The 11,327-nt window shown below is 48.8% G+C and overlaps 3 protein-coding genes across 4 annotated transcripts in view; 1 reads left to right on the top strand and 2 right to left on the bottom strand.

Moving 5' to 3' along the window:
• The window catches only part of ZNFX1 (zinc finger NFX1-type containing 1), a 13,505-nt gene extending 13,311 nt beyond the window's left edge, over positions 1-194 (bottom strand). The window contains exon 1 of the mRNA XM_026057878.1: positions 132-194. The gene's annotated coding sequence lies outside the window, so the exon portion shown is untranslated. The remainder of the gene's footprint in view (positions 1-131) is intronic.
• A 133-nt stretch (positions 195-327) lies between these two features.
• DDX27 (DEAD-box helicase 27) lies at positions 328-7,277 on the top strand. Of its 2 annotated transcripts, none has more exons than XM_026057897.1 (21): positions 328-445; positions 601-726; positions 816-875; positions 1,196-1,352; positions 1,724-1,770; positions 1,935-2,021; positions 2,290-2,395; positions 2,476-2,649; positions 2,963-3,113; positions 3,259-3,358; positions 3,469-3,610; positions 3,685-3,838; positions 3,951-4,032; positions 4,114-4,291; positions 4,453-4,559; positions 4,767-4,872; positions 4,979-5,073; positions 5,176-5,302; positions 5,577-5,661; positions 6,031-6,105; positions 6,381-7,277. In XM_026057897.1, exons 1-21 carry the CDS (start codon positions 356-358, stop codon positions 6,394-6,396), a joined length of 2,265 nt encoding a protein of 754 aa, XP_025913682.1. In that variant the 5' UTR covers positions 328-355; the 3' UTR covers positions 6,397-7,277. The 2 variants fall into 2 exon arrangements, with proteins under 2 accessions (XP_025913682.1, XP_025913675.1); XM_026057890.1 differs by having other exon boundaries at positions 6,365-7,277.
• Positions 7,278-7,491: 214 nt separating this feature from the next.
• Positions 7,492-10,445, bottom strand: SNRPB (small nuclear ribonucleoprotein polypeptides B and B1). The gene is made up of 7 exons (XM_026057950.1): positions 10,324-10,445; positions 10,085-10,236; positions 9,337-9,448; positions 8,925-9,077; positions 8,383-8,521; positions 7,936-8,061; positions 7,492-7,681 (listed from the first exon to the last, which is right to left on the bottom strand). Exons 1-7 carry the CDS (start codon positions 10,324-10,326, stop codon positions 7,644-7,646), a joined length of 723 nt encoding a protein of 240 aa, XP_025913735.1. The 5' UTR covers positions 10,327-10,445; the 3' UTR covers positions 7,492-7,643.
• Positions 10,446-11,327: the final 882 nt, after the last annotated feature.

Raw genomic sequence — 11,327 nt, 5'->3', positions numbered from 1 at the left:
GTCCCCGGCTGCCAGCGCCGCGCCCCGGGACTGACCCGGGGCCCCCGGCCGGCAGCACAGGCGATACCCCCGATGCCGGCTCTCTTCCCTCTCCCCCCGCTCCTCCAGTGCCGGCGCCACGGCGGCCCCACCTGCCGACCCTGCCCCGCGGGCCGCACGCCCCCCGCCGCTTTCGGTTTCCTTTCCGCCTTAGGGGCGGTGGGCGGGGCGGGGCGAGGCAGGGCTGCTCGGGGGCCGCCATCGCCCCGCCCACCAGCCTCCGGCCCGAGCTGCTCCGCGCACGCGCCGATGCCCCGCGACCATGTGTTTCGGCGTGCAACTTCTGTGACGCCACTTCCGGGGCGCGGCGGTAGCCATGCTGCAGAGCCTGGGCCTGGTGGGGACCATCGCGGAGGGGGACGCGGCGCCCGAGGACCCCGAGTCCGGGGACTCTGAGGATGAGCAGGTGCGGCCGGGTCGGGTCGGGTCGGGTCGGGTCGCGCGGGGCCCGGCGCCCGACCGGGTCGCGCCGCGCCGCGCGAGAGGCTGGGCCGGGCTGACCTGTTCGGTTCAGTGCGGCCTGCCCGGTCCGCGGTCGCTGCTCACTGGTTGTCGCTGCAGGAGCCGAGCCGTGTTGGGCTGCGAGGCCTCCCCCACGGGGACTTCAGCGCCGCATTCGTCTTCGGTGAGGCAGAGGCAGGCGGAGAGGGCGCCTGGGCGGCGGCGCTGCGCCAGCTCCGCGGCAAGGTGAGGCCCAGGGGCCGGGAGTAGGGCCGCTGTGCCCCGCGCTCTTCTGGGCTTCTCTTATGGCTTCTCTCTCCTGATTTCTTGCTTAGAGAACAGCCACGACACTGGATGAGAAGATTGAGAAAGTGAGACAGAAGAGGAAGATCCAGGTCAGGGACATTCTCCTAGTGCTTCTCATTACTGAAAAAACAGTATGGGTTTGGCTTTCCATAGCTTCCCCTTTCAGAGGCACAGGCTCTGAAAGCATCCTGAGTGCTAGTGCCCAAGCCACAGCTCATCACCTTGACTGRGTTTGCAGACACACCTGCTGGGTTGCTGAGCTCCTGAAAATGCAGAATTGCTTATGCTTAAGGTTTTGCAAACCCATGCATTTGTGAATGGGCTCATAATTAAAAAAAAAAAAATCTCACAAAGGGTTGATGTTTCTTTTTTATTCTTTTTAAACCATTCATTTCATATCTCATCCTAGGAAAAAGAAGCTAAACAAGCAAAAGTGAAGGAGGAAGATGCAGAGACTGAGGATAATCAAACCAAAGAGAGAGAGTGCGAAAATTTCAATAGGGAGGAGGAAGAGGATGTGGAATCCCAGAACTCATTAGATGATGAAAGTATCTTCACTAAAGCAGGTATTAGCAGTACACAGAGAGGTGTCAGGAGCAAGGATCTGACAGACTATTGGCTCAGTGGAGAGAAGTCTCCAGTGAGACCTTGGTGGGAGTGAGTAAGAATCTCTTAATTTGTGTTGTCATGTCCACACACCTCTGTGGTGCTACTTCTGATCATGATCAAGCTTATTCTGAATTGTAGCCATAGTACTTTATTCAGAGTTGGCTCTGAGGGAAGACATTTGCTTGGCATTTTACTCTATTGCGTGTCTGGTATTAGTTTCTGAGGCCTCTCCATCAATGACTCATTAAGAGCAAAAAGGACAAGAAGAGAGCAGACACCATATCTTGTAAAGCATTTAGCTGTGCTTATTTTTTCTCTTTTTCTGCAGATACTCTCAAAGTGAAGGAACGGAAGAGACGGAAAAACAGAGAAGTAGTAAGTGTTGGACAGAATGACACTAGATCATTCTCCAGCATTTCATCTTAAGTAATTTTACTTTGGTTAACAAACTGTAGGTCACTGAGCAGCCCAGAAGGCTTTGATCATGTGTTGTGTTGTTGGCTGTGTTGTTTCAGTTTTGTTGTTGTTGCTGTTTCTAGGAAGCAGAGAGCTTTTTTGAAGATGCTTCTCAATATGATGATAACTTGTCATTCCAGGACATGAATCTTTCACGACCTTTGTTAAAGGTATTTAGCTGTTTTACTTACTACATAAGTTACTGTAGAAAATGTACAGCTTCTCCCCCACCAATCAGAACTGTCAAATTCTTCCTCTCTTTGCAGCCTCTCTGAACAGGAAATGTGAGGTAGGGGATGGTATGATAGTTAGCCTTTTAGGAGCTGTTATTTCAAAATCATAGAAACTGTTCTTTGATCTGCAATATATGCCAATGCTATCTTGAGTGAGACTTGTCTTTTTTATATAAAGAGTTTAACTGCTCTATCTCCGGTGTAGGCAATCACAGCTCTTGGCTTCAAGCAACCAACCCCAGTTCAGAAGGCTTGTATCCCGGTGGGCCTTCTGGGGAAGGATATTTGTGCCTGTGCTGCTACTGGGACAGGTAGGAATTGAGCAGGAGACAGGAAACATGGAGAATTAACTATTCACAGTAGCTTGGTAATTCTTCATTTTCTTCTGTAGGTAAAACAGCTGCCTTCATCCTGCCTGTACTTGAACGCCTGATTTATAAACCTCGTCAGGCTCCAATAACACGAGTATTGGTTCTAGTGCCAACTCGAGAACTGGGTATTCAGGTGCACTCTGTTACAAAACAGCTGGCACAGTTCAGCAACATCACAACTTGCCTTGCTGTAGGTGAGTATTAAGTTGCTTACATAAACCATACATCTCACCGCAAACTGTTGTACAGCACTTGGAACCCTGTGCTTTAATACTGGAGGCTCTATGGTTATTGCAGGCATGCTTTTAATAGGTGTGCTATAGTTTCAATTCTCATTTTCTAATACTGTGCAATTCTGTTTTCTCTTCTGATAAAGAGAAGGTGGTCATTTCTAATTGTGAATGTGGTATTAATTGGAATTGTTTCCCAGTCTTCAGAGTATTTGGGTCAATGTACTCTATTACATCCTGCTCAGGGAGTCAGTGGTCCATGTTCACTCTCTTTCAGGTGGCCTGGATGTGAAGACTCAGGAAGCAGCTCTACGCTCTGGGCCAGACATTCTTATTGCCACTCCGGGGCGGCTGATCGATCATCTCCACAACTGCCCCTCTTTCCACCTGAGCAGTATTGAAGTGCTGATTTTGGATGAAGCAGATAGGTAAGCTGGGCAGAACAGTAATGAAAAATGAAGTGGTAGCTTCCTGCTCTCCTTTCCCCAGGGTATAGGGCAGTGTTTATTGCCCTAAGTAATGGGTCTTGGCTAGAAACAGTTTGAGCTGCCTTGCCGTGTTTCTCTTGTGTAGGATGCTGGATGAATACTTTGAGGAGCAGATGAAGGAAATAATCAGGTTATGCTCTAAACACCGTCAGACAATGCTCTTCTCTGCCACAATGACAGAGGAGGTAAGGCATGCTGCTGGGAAGCATATTCAGGCAGAAAGCTGAATAGAAGATTGTCTAGTAAATCTCTTACCTGAGAGTACACGGACATTTTTCCTTACCTGTTTTGGTAGGTGAAAGATTTGGCTTCCGTTTCTCTGAAAAATCCCATCCGGATTTTTGTGAACAGCAACACAGATGTTGCCCCTTTCCTGCGGCAGGAATTTATTCGGATCCGACCCAACCGAGAGGGGGACCGTGAGGCCATTGTCTCAGGTGAGTGATGAGCAAGGAAAAGTTGGACTTGGTAGGTAACTATGAAGCAGGCTGCTGATAGGATTTTCTTTCAGCTCTGCTGACACGAACCTTCCCTGATCACGTGATGCTTTTCACCCAGACCAAGAAGCAAGCTCACCGTATGCACATCCTGCTTGGGCTGATGGGTCTACGGGTTGGGGAGCTTCATGGGAACCTCTCTCAGGCACAGCGGCTGGAGGCACTCAGGTATTACCAAGCTTAGTGAGTACTCATAGGAAAAAAGAAGTTACAAGTTGGAAGTTTTGGGCAGAAGCGAATTGCTGCATTCATTGCTGATGTATTTGCTATCTCTGCTCAGGCGCTTTAAGGATGAGCAAATTGATATTCTGGTAGCTACAGATGTGGCTGCACGAGGACTTGACATTGAAGGTGTCAAAACGGTGAGTATTTGCAGTGCTGAGCCTTTTCATGAGCTTTGGAACCTTTAACATTTTGCTACTAACACTGTGTTTCTTTCATAGGTAATCAATTTTACCATGCCCAACACCATCAAACACTATGTGCATCGGGTGGGGCGGACAGCAAGAGCTGGCAGGGCTGGTCGATCAGTTTCACTTGTGGGTGAGGAAGAGCGCAAGATGCTAAAGGATATTGTGAAAACTGCCAAAACACCAGTGAAAGCCAGAATTCTTCCACAAGGTATGCACTCTACTGGGGTGGAAAAGAGGTGGGAGGCAGGCAGGGAATGTCATGGTACAGAAGAGGGACACTAATGTGTCAGAATAACAAAGAGGTGCTGAATTGCAGGATGGACATTGTGTGGGCTGCTTCTCACACTGTTTGTGCTGGATTTTTTTCAGATGTCATACTAAAATTCCGAGAGAAGATTGAGAATCTAGAGAAAGATGTCTATGCAGTTCTGTGCTTGGAGTGTGAGGAGCGTGAGATGCAGCAGTCAGAAGCCCAGGTGAGTTGTTGGTTTGGTGGTGTGTATGTGTGGGTGGGTATGGGKTTTTTTTGTTTGTTTTTGTTTGTTTTTTTAAGATGTTGATCTGGAGTGGATGGAGTGCTTAAGAAGGTTACTCTAAATGTACTTAACTTAATTACTGTAGAAAGGGAAGAGGTAGATTTTTCCTTAGCAACCGTGAACATACTTTTGCCTGAATCTTCTCAGATCAATAGAGCAAAGAAGCAGCTGGAGACAGGAAAACAGGAGACTATGAGTGAGGGTTTGGAGCGAAGCTGGTTCCAGACCCGTGAGGAGAGGAAAAAAGAGAAATGTGAGTCATGAGGCTGCTAGCCATTTTAAATTCCATAGCAACTGGATTCTACTCTGTTTTTTAAGATATTCTTCTTTATCCCATGTTTTTCTCTGTTTTTGTCCAGTGGCTAAAGCCCTGCAGGAGTTTGACCTAGCATTACGAGGGAAAAAGAAAAGAAAAAAGTTTATGCAGGATACACAGAAAAAAGTCCAAATGACAGTGAGTAGATTTATGGACAAGTGGGATGCTGGGGTGGATTGTCCTAGCTTACACTCGGCAAAAGCTCACATCACTTCATACTTGCATTTTAACATTTTCCAGCCAGAGGAGCGGTCACAGTTTGAAATCTTAAAAGCTCAAATGTATGCTGAGCGGATGGCAAAAAGGAATCGCCGAGCAAAGCGAGCCCGAGCCCTGCCAGAAGAGGAACCAGCAGCAGCAGCAGCAGGTAGGGGAAGACTTTAGTTTTACAGCTGACTGCCCTATGTCAGTTACTTTGTTACATATAGGTGAGGTAAGCTAATTTATGTAGTGGTAGGCACTACTTGTGTTGAAGGAATGGCTGCTGGTGCCAGTCAGGCTTTTGTTGCACAGAGTCATTGTTTTTCCTGCTGGTTACACTGATTGTAGTGGTCAAGGCTACTGCGCTCTAGTAAACAGGATAATGCTATGGCCGCCTCCTTACAGCCAAGGTTCTGACTGTTGTCTCTGTTTTGTGTTAGGCCCCAAGCGGAAGGCAAAGCTGTCTGTGTTTGATGAAGAGCTTACCAACACAAGCAGGAAGGCCCTGAAGCAGTATCGTGCAGGGTAATACATCTTAATAGCAATGGATTTTCTGGGGATACTTTGATCCTGGGGGGAAGGGAGAATCATGTCCTCTAGTTATCTCATGGGCAGAGCAGAGTATCTTGCAAGAAGTACCTGTGGCATGGTAAAAACAGTTTTCGTTAGCCCTTTCTGATGTCAGAAGCATGTCTGGAATAGCAAGCCACTCCTTTTGGCTAAGGTTAGATCAGTACCAGACAAATACTGAATCCTAACACCTGAACAAAAACCACCTGCTACTCTTTGTCCCTGTGAATAGTAGGAGGGTCAGAGCTAGATCAGCTGAGTGATGTACTTCAGTGACTTTTATCTAACTGTTATTTTTTTCTTTTTTTCCTCCCTCTTACAAAGTCCATCATTTGAAGATCGGAAACGCTTGGGTATAGCCCAGCGCAGGAAAGGTGGAAACTTCAAATCTAAGTCCAGGTACAGCTCTCAACTTCTTTATTCAAGAATTATTCCTGCTTTCTCTTTCCTTTTACCCTGCTTGTTTAAAGGGCTCTTGCCAAAAGGTTTTCAATCGTGCTGCAGCAGCTCGCCCTACTACTGCAGGTCTGATGCTTGGGGCAGTCAAGGATCCTGCCTTTTAAAAGCATGTTCCTAGGCTTCTGCTTGGGAGGCATTTTCTAGAAAATCTGTTCAATGCTGTTCTGTATCTATCAGCTATGATGGAACATGATTTCAGGAACTTTCTCTTTCAGGTACAAGAGAAAATAAGAACTGTTTTGCTAAGTGGATAACTTGAACAATGCATGTATTCCAGACACACTCTGCAGGGGCCTGGATTTCTTTATACTGTGAGGTGATAACTTCAGTGAAATTGAACAGTGGTGTTTTTTTTTTTTTAATTCTGGAATAGCTTTGGGATGTTCTGGGCTGTTCATAAATACCTAGTGAAGACCCATATGTAAAATATGTTAAAACTACATCTTTAGCAACCTGTGCAATAAAGGATTGTGGGTTTTTTTTTTTTGATCTTGGTGTTGTTTTTTTTCCCCCCAGTATTTTATAGGATTCCTAGAGCAACTGAGAGCTGGGATGCATTACATCTTTCTGTCTACTCATGTAAATGAAGCTGCTGTCCCAAGGCAAAAATTGGATAATACTTTACTGCTTTACCCTTGTACTGTTGTGATCCATATTACTTAATATGGCTGAAAAGGATTTGTACAGTTCAGAACCTATTTCTGAAGTGGAGAAAGAAAAATTCTGATGCAATGATCACACTGTTTAGAAGTACTTAATCATCTCAAAGGGGGAGAGGCAGACAGCTTCCTCCTGCCTGAAATGAAAGCAGCTATAGATGATGCGGCAAGAATCTAAGCCTGCAGCCAGAATAGAGGCTGCTTTACAGTATTGTATGCAATTAATGACAGGTTTGCTTATCCTGGCATATATATTCTTAAACCAAAAGCAGTACAATTCCACTTATGAAGAACAGGCTGGCTTGAATACAATCGCTATTCTTAATGTAAGTAGCATTGTACTTGCTCTGCATAAGGCAGGGAAAAGTAGTCTGATTAGTAACCTCTAATTAATTTCATAACCATGCTAGACTTAATTTCTCCAGATAAATAAAATTTACTATCTTCACCATTCTTACAGATTATCTTTTATCTGCCACTTGCTAACTTTCATTAAGGTGTATCAGTTCCTATAAAGGACACAGGTCAATAAAGAGCTGGTTTGTTAACTTCTGAGTGGCCTATACAAAGTAGAGCCTTTCCCTTCAAATCTGCCCTTTTATGTGATAGAATTGCAGTACTGAAAAGTAACAGTTGCATCCCTGAAAGACAGCAGCACAACAGGGACTTCATGTATAAGGTTTTCCAACTTTATTAAAAAGGGCAAGCTTTACAAGCAGTGAATAGAAAATATACATAACAATGCTCGGACAGGTGGTACTGCTCAGTATATTCCCTTAAGCAGTCTTCTCACAGTTCACAGGTACATTATAGAACATCCTATGGCCTCGGTGGGCGCATGCCAGGTGGAGGGGGTCCTGGGAGTAAAGAAAATGAGTTGAATATTAAATATTCAGCTTGAATATTGAAGAGGACAAAGGCAAAGCAAAGCTAAACCAGGAAGACTTTTTTCCCAGTGCTCAAAGTGGCCTAGAGGTGTTGTTGGGGCACAGGCATCTACAGACAACTAGTGCAGCTAGAGAGCCATTGAAGCCTATCATGCTTCAAATGTATCTTACCTAGTGTTATGGCTTTTTACAGCTTCTATGCATTTAAAATAACTTCTGCTCACCTCTCATTCCTGGGGGTGGCGGTCTCATGCCTGGTGGAGGCATTCCCATAGGAGCACCACGGCCAGGTGGCATTCCCATTGGTGGGCCCATAGGCGGTCTCATGCCTGGAGGAGGTCCCATCATTCCTTAAGACAAAGAAAGAACAAGTCTCAAACTGTTAGACAGTGGGCTACACCTGTAACAGACAAGACAGCCTCAACAAGGAATGCATCTGGGTTTGCTAAAAGACAAAGCCTTCACCATGCTGCTTGCTTTCTGTTTCTTTCTATTTCCTAGATTTTGTATACAAATCCAGCTCCATATTAAAGGCATGAGCTGGATTTCAGAATAATCCTGCTCAACACCAACTCTTCATCAGAATCAGATCACCAGATCAGTTCTTCATCACCAATGCAGCCAAATATTACGGGCCCTTTGCTGTCCCAGTCATATAAAGTACTTCCTACCTGGAGGAGGTGCTCCTCTACTCATGGGTGGGGGAGGACCCCCACGTCCTGGTGTGTACTGAGTTGGGGCTCCTGCTATGCTAGCAGTGGCTGCTGCAGCAGCAGCAGCAACTGTTCCACGGCCTTGAGGTGTCATCACCTATGAACAAAAAACCCCAACAACTTGTTCACAGAGAAACACTACATCTGCTTTACATTATCAACAAAACAAATAAGCAAGATTTACTTATTCCTTCAGAAAACTATGTTGCTCCCTTCTTAACACATTAGATAATGCTACAAACCTATAATACAATTTCCCAAATACCACTTGAATTCTGTCCAGGAAGCTGTACTTTTCAAGCCTCTTCTTTCAGCATATAAGCTACAGAGTTCCTATGTGAGCTAGTATCAAAAAAGCCTCACTTGTCTCAAACGCTCTGAAATCAGAATCCGAGATTGCATTTGTTTCACTCCATCAACTTCTTGCATCATATTGGCACCAAGAGGCAAAAGTCACCCCAGAATATATGTCAAGTCCTTTTTAGTGGGCTGCATCTCACCTGCTGGGATGGTCCTCCAACTCCTCTGACGGGGCCAGCTAATCCTGCTGGAGCCTGTGGCATGGGTGCACCAGCTGGTACTCCTCTCCCAGCTGCTCTCCCAACTCCAGGTCCTCCAGCAGCTCCAGCAAGAGGTACCCGGGCAATTCCGGTCTGAAAACAGACAACACCCCCTGCTCAAAAAAACAATTAGCCAAGTCTCCAGGTCCTAGGGGTCCTCACAGCCCTCCTTTGTCCAGTGATTCCAAGACAGCGAACAGACTGGAACTTCCTACAGTGAAATTCATTGGATTCAGATTCACAACAGTATCTGGAAGTCTAGAACAATGCTGTAGTAACAGTCTCCTGCAAGGGAACAAAGTTATCAGACACCCTTTCCCTTTCTCTTTAGTTTTGTGCTCATTCTCCTTACATCTTTTGGAGGTGGCCCTTCAACTGTCATGGACACCAGGTTTTCTCCTCGTAGCAACACTAGACCAAGGACCCTTTTCTCTTCCCGTTCTGGCTGTTTTGAATTCTTAGGTCTAATGAGAAAAAAAAAAAAATTACAAGACAGAAGAAAAAGTTTCATATTGCTCTTCAAACCTGTGATAGAATGTTTGGCCAGACTACAGAACCTGCTATAAAAAAAACACATTTTTATATGCCCCAAACTAAGAACATAGAGAAGTCCAAACGCAAGATTACTGTCTCCGTGAAATTTCTTCCATAATGCTTAGCTGTTACACCAACTAGCTTAGCATCATCTAAAAGTATGTTTTGGCTATTAGGCAACAATTGAAACAAAAGTGAAATAGTACTTTGGAAAGGAAAGATGAAATAAGAACAAAACATTTTCCCCTTWACCTTACTAATACTGGGTTTTGAAACATAAGGCTGAAATCATCACTATATTTCCGCAAAAACTCGCAATGGATGTCCACCCTAAATACTGCGTGCTGGTCCCCTAGTTCAGGATGGGCCTCACAGAATCAGAGCAGGGGGCAAAGGGCCTCGGGGCGCCCCAGGCACGAGCACCTCACCACGGGGGCGCTGGGAGGTCCAGGGGCCTCCCGGGGCTGTGGCGGCCGGGAAGGGCAGGCCGCGCCCGTTGCCCCCTTTCGCGGGCGGCGGGCCCGGCCCCGCGGCGCACCGCGCTCCCCCGCGACCGCGCCGCTCACTTGATCTTGCGGAACTCGTCGCAGTCGCAGAGGATGAGGTTCATGTGCTTGTCGAAGGCCTTGAAGGTGCCGATGAAGACGCGCCCGTCCTGCAGGATACACCGCATGCGGTAGTCGATGTGCTGCAGCATCTTGCTGCTCTTTCCCACCGTCTGGAAGAGAACCACCGTTACATCGCGGAGCGGGCCCGCCACGCTCCCGCACCCGCCAGGGCCGGCGCCGGAGCCGCCCGCGCTCACCATGGCTGCAGCTCCTGGCGCCCGCTCCTTCCCGCCGCCGCTCGCCTCGCGAACACCGCCGCCTGCGCCGGAAGTGCCCTCAGCACGACCCCACTTCCGCCCGCGGCTGCYTCGCGCTGCCCGCGCACGGACCCTTCCGGCGCAGGTCGGACGTACTTCCGGCGGGGCGCGGGCCTGGGCGGTGCCGGCAGACGGGCTCTGGCGGGCTGCGATGCGCAGTGCTGGCCGCGGGGCTGTCGCTCGTGGAGGGGCGAGCACCGCGGTCTCGAGATGCGACGGCGGAGAACGGAGCGGGCGCGGCCCCCGTGGGGCGGGACACGCCACCTCGCGTGGAGATGCCCCGGGGCGGCGGCCCCGCCCGGCCCTTCGGCAGCTGCGGCTCCAAGGAGGAGCCGAGCGCCGGCGCGGGCGGAGCTGCCGGCGCCGCGGTGCCCGGGCCGGGACAGGATCGGAGGGGCGATCGCTGCGCAGGGGCGCCCGGGCAGGAAGGCAGCTCTGGCCGGAGCAGCACTCGGGTGGCCAGAGGTGCTCTGTAGCAGTGACCACAAGGCATTTTGTTTTGATAGAACAAAAAGCAAAACAGCCGCCACCTTACCCCCGAGAAAATGTTAACTTCACAAAACAAAACCGTACAGAATGAGGAATCTTGTTAAACAGAATCTGGCAACTAGAAATAAAATATTTGCAGTAACACAGCGACTAATGATTATATTGAAGGCTTAAAGCAAATGTACGGCGGGGGGGCGGGGCCGAGCCTGGGGGACAGGCCCGCCGCGGGGCGGGGGCGGTGGAGCGGGGCTGCCTGGCAGCACGCTGGGAGCGCGTGACGCGCGCGCCGTGGCCAATCGGCGGTGTGGAGGCTGAGTGACGTCGGGCGGCGCCAGTGGCTGGGAGCCTCCGCGGCGGCCGGAGCTCGCGAGCGGTCGGAGCGCGGAGCGGCTGGCGGCGGGGCCGGGGCCGGGACCGGGGTCGGGCCGGGCCTGGCCTGGCCTGGCCGCGTCGGG

This window comes from Apteryx rowi, unplaced genomic scaffold, assembly GCF_003343035.1.
Source record: "Apteryx rowi isolate R43461 unplaced genomic scaffold, aptRow1 scaffold_0, whole genome shotgun sequence".
In the NCBI taxonomy this organism is placed as follows: domain Eukaryota; kingdom Metazoa; phylum Chordata; class Aves; order Apterygiformes; family Apterygidae; genus Apteryx; species Apteryx rowi.
The sequence above is the reverse complement of the archived record's forward strand: the minus strand, read 5'-3'. Positions and strand labels throughout refer to the sequence as shown.

Excerpts from the sequence above, each read along its gene's own strand:
- DDX27 (XM_026057890.1), top strand. The coding sequence starts at position 356 with ATGCTGCAGAGCCTGGGCCTGGTGGGGACCATCGCGGAGGGGGACGCG. Across the intron at positions 1,353-1,723 it reads AAGTATCTTCACTAAAGCAG|ATACTCTCAAAGTGAAGGAA; the intron begins GTATTAGCAGTA and ends CTTTTTCTGCAG. Across the intron at positions 5,074-5,175 it reads AGAAAAAAGTCCAAATGACA|CCAGAGGAGCGGTCACAGTT; the intron begins GTGAGTAGATTT and ends AACATTTTCCAG.
- SNRPB (XM_026057950.1), bottom strand. Across the intron at positions 9,078-9,336 it reads AAGGGCCACCTCCAAAAGAT|ACCGGAATTGCCCGGGTACC; the intron begins GTAAGGAGAATG and ends GTCTGTTTTCAG. Across the intron at positions 7,682-7,935 it reads GCCACCCCCAGGAATGAGAG|GACCCCCTCCACCTGGCATG; the intron begins GTGAGCAGAAGT and ends CTTTACTCCCAG.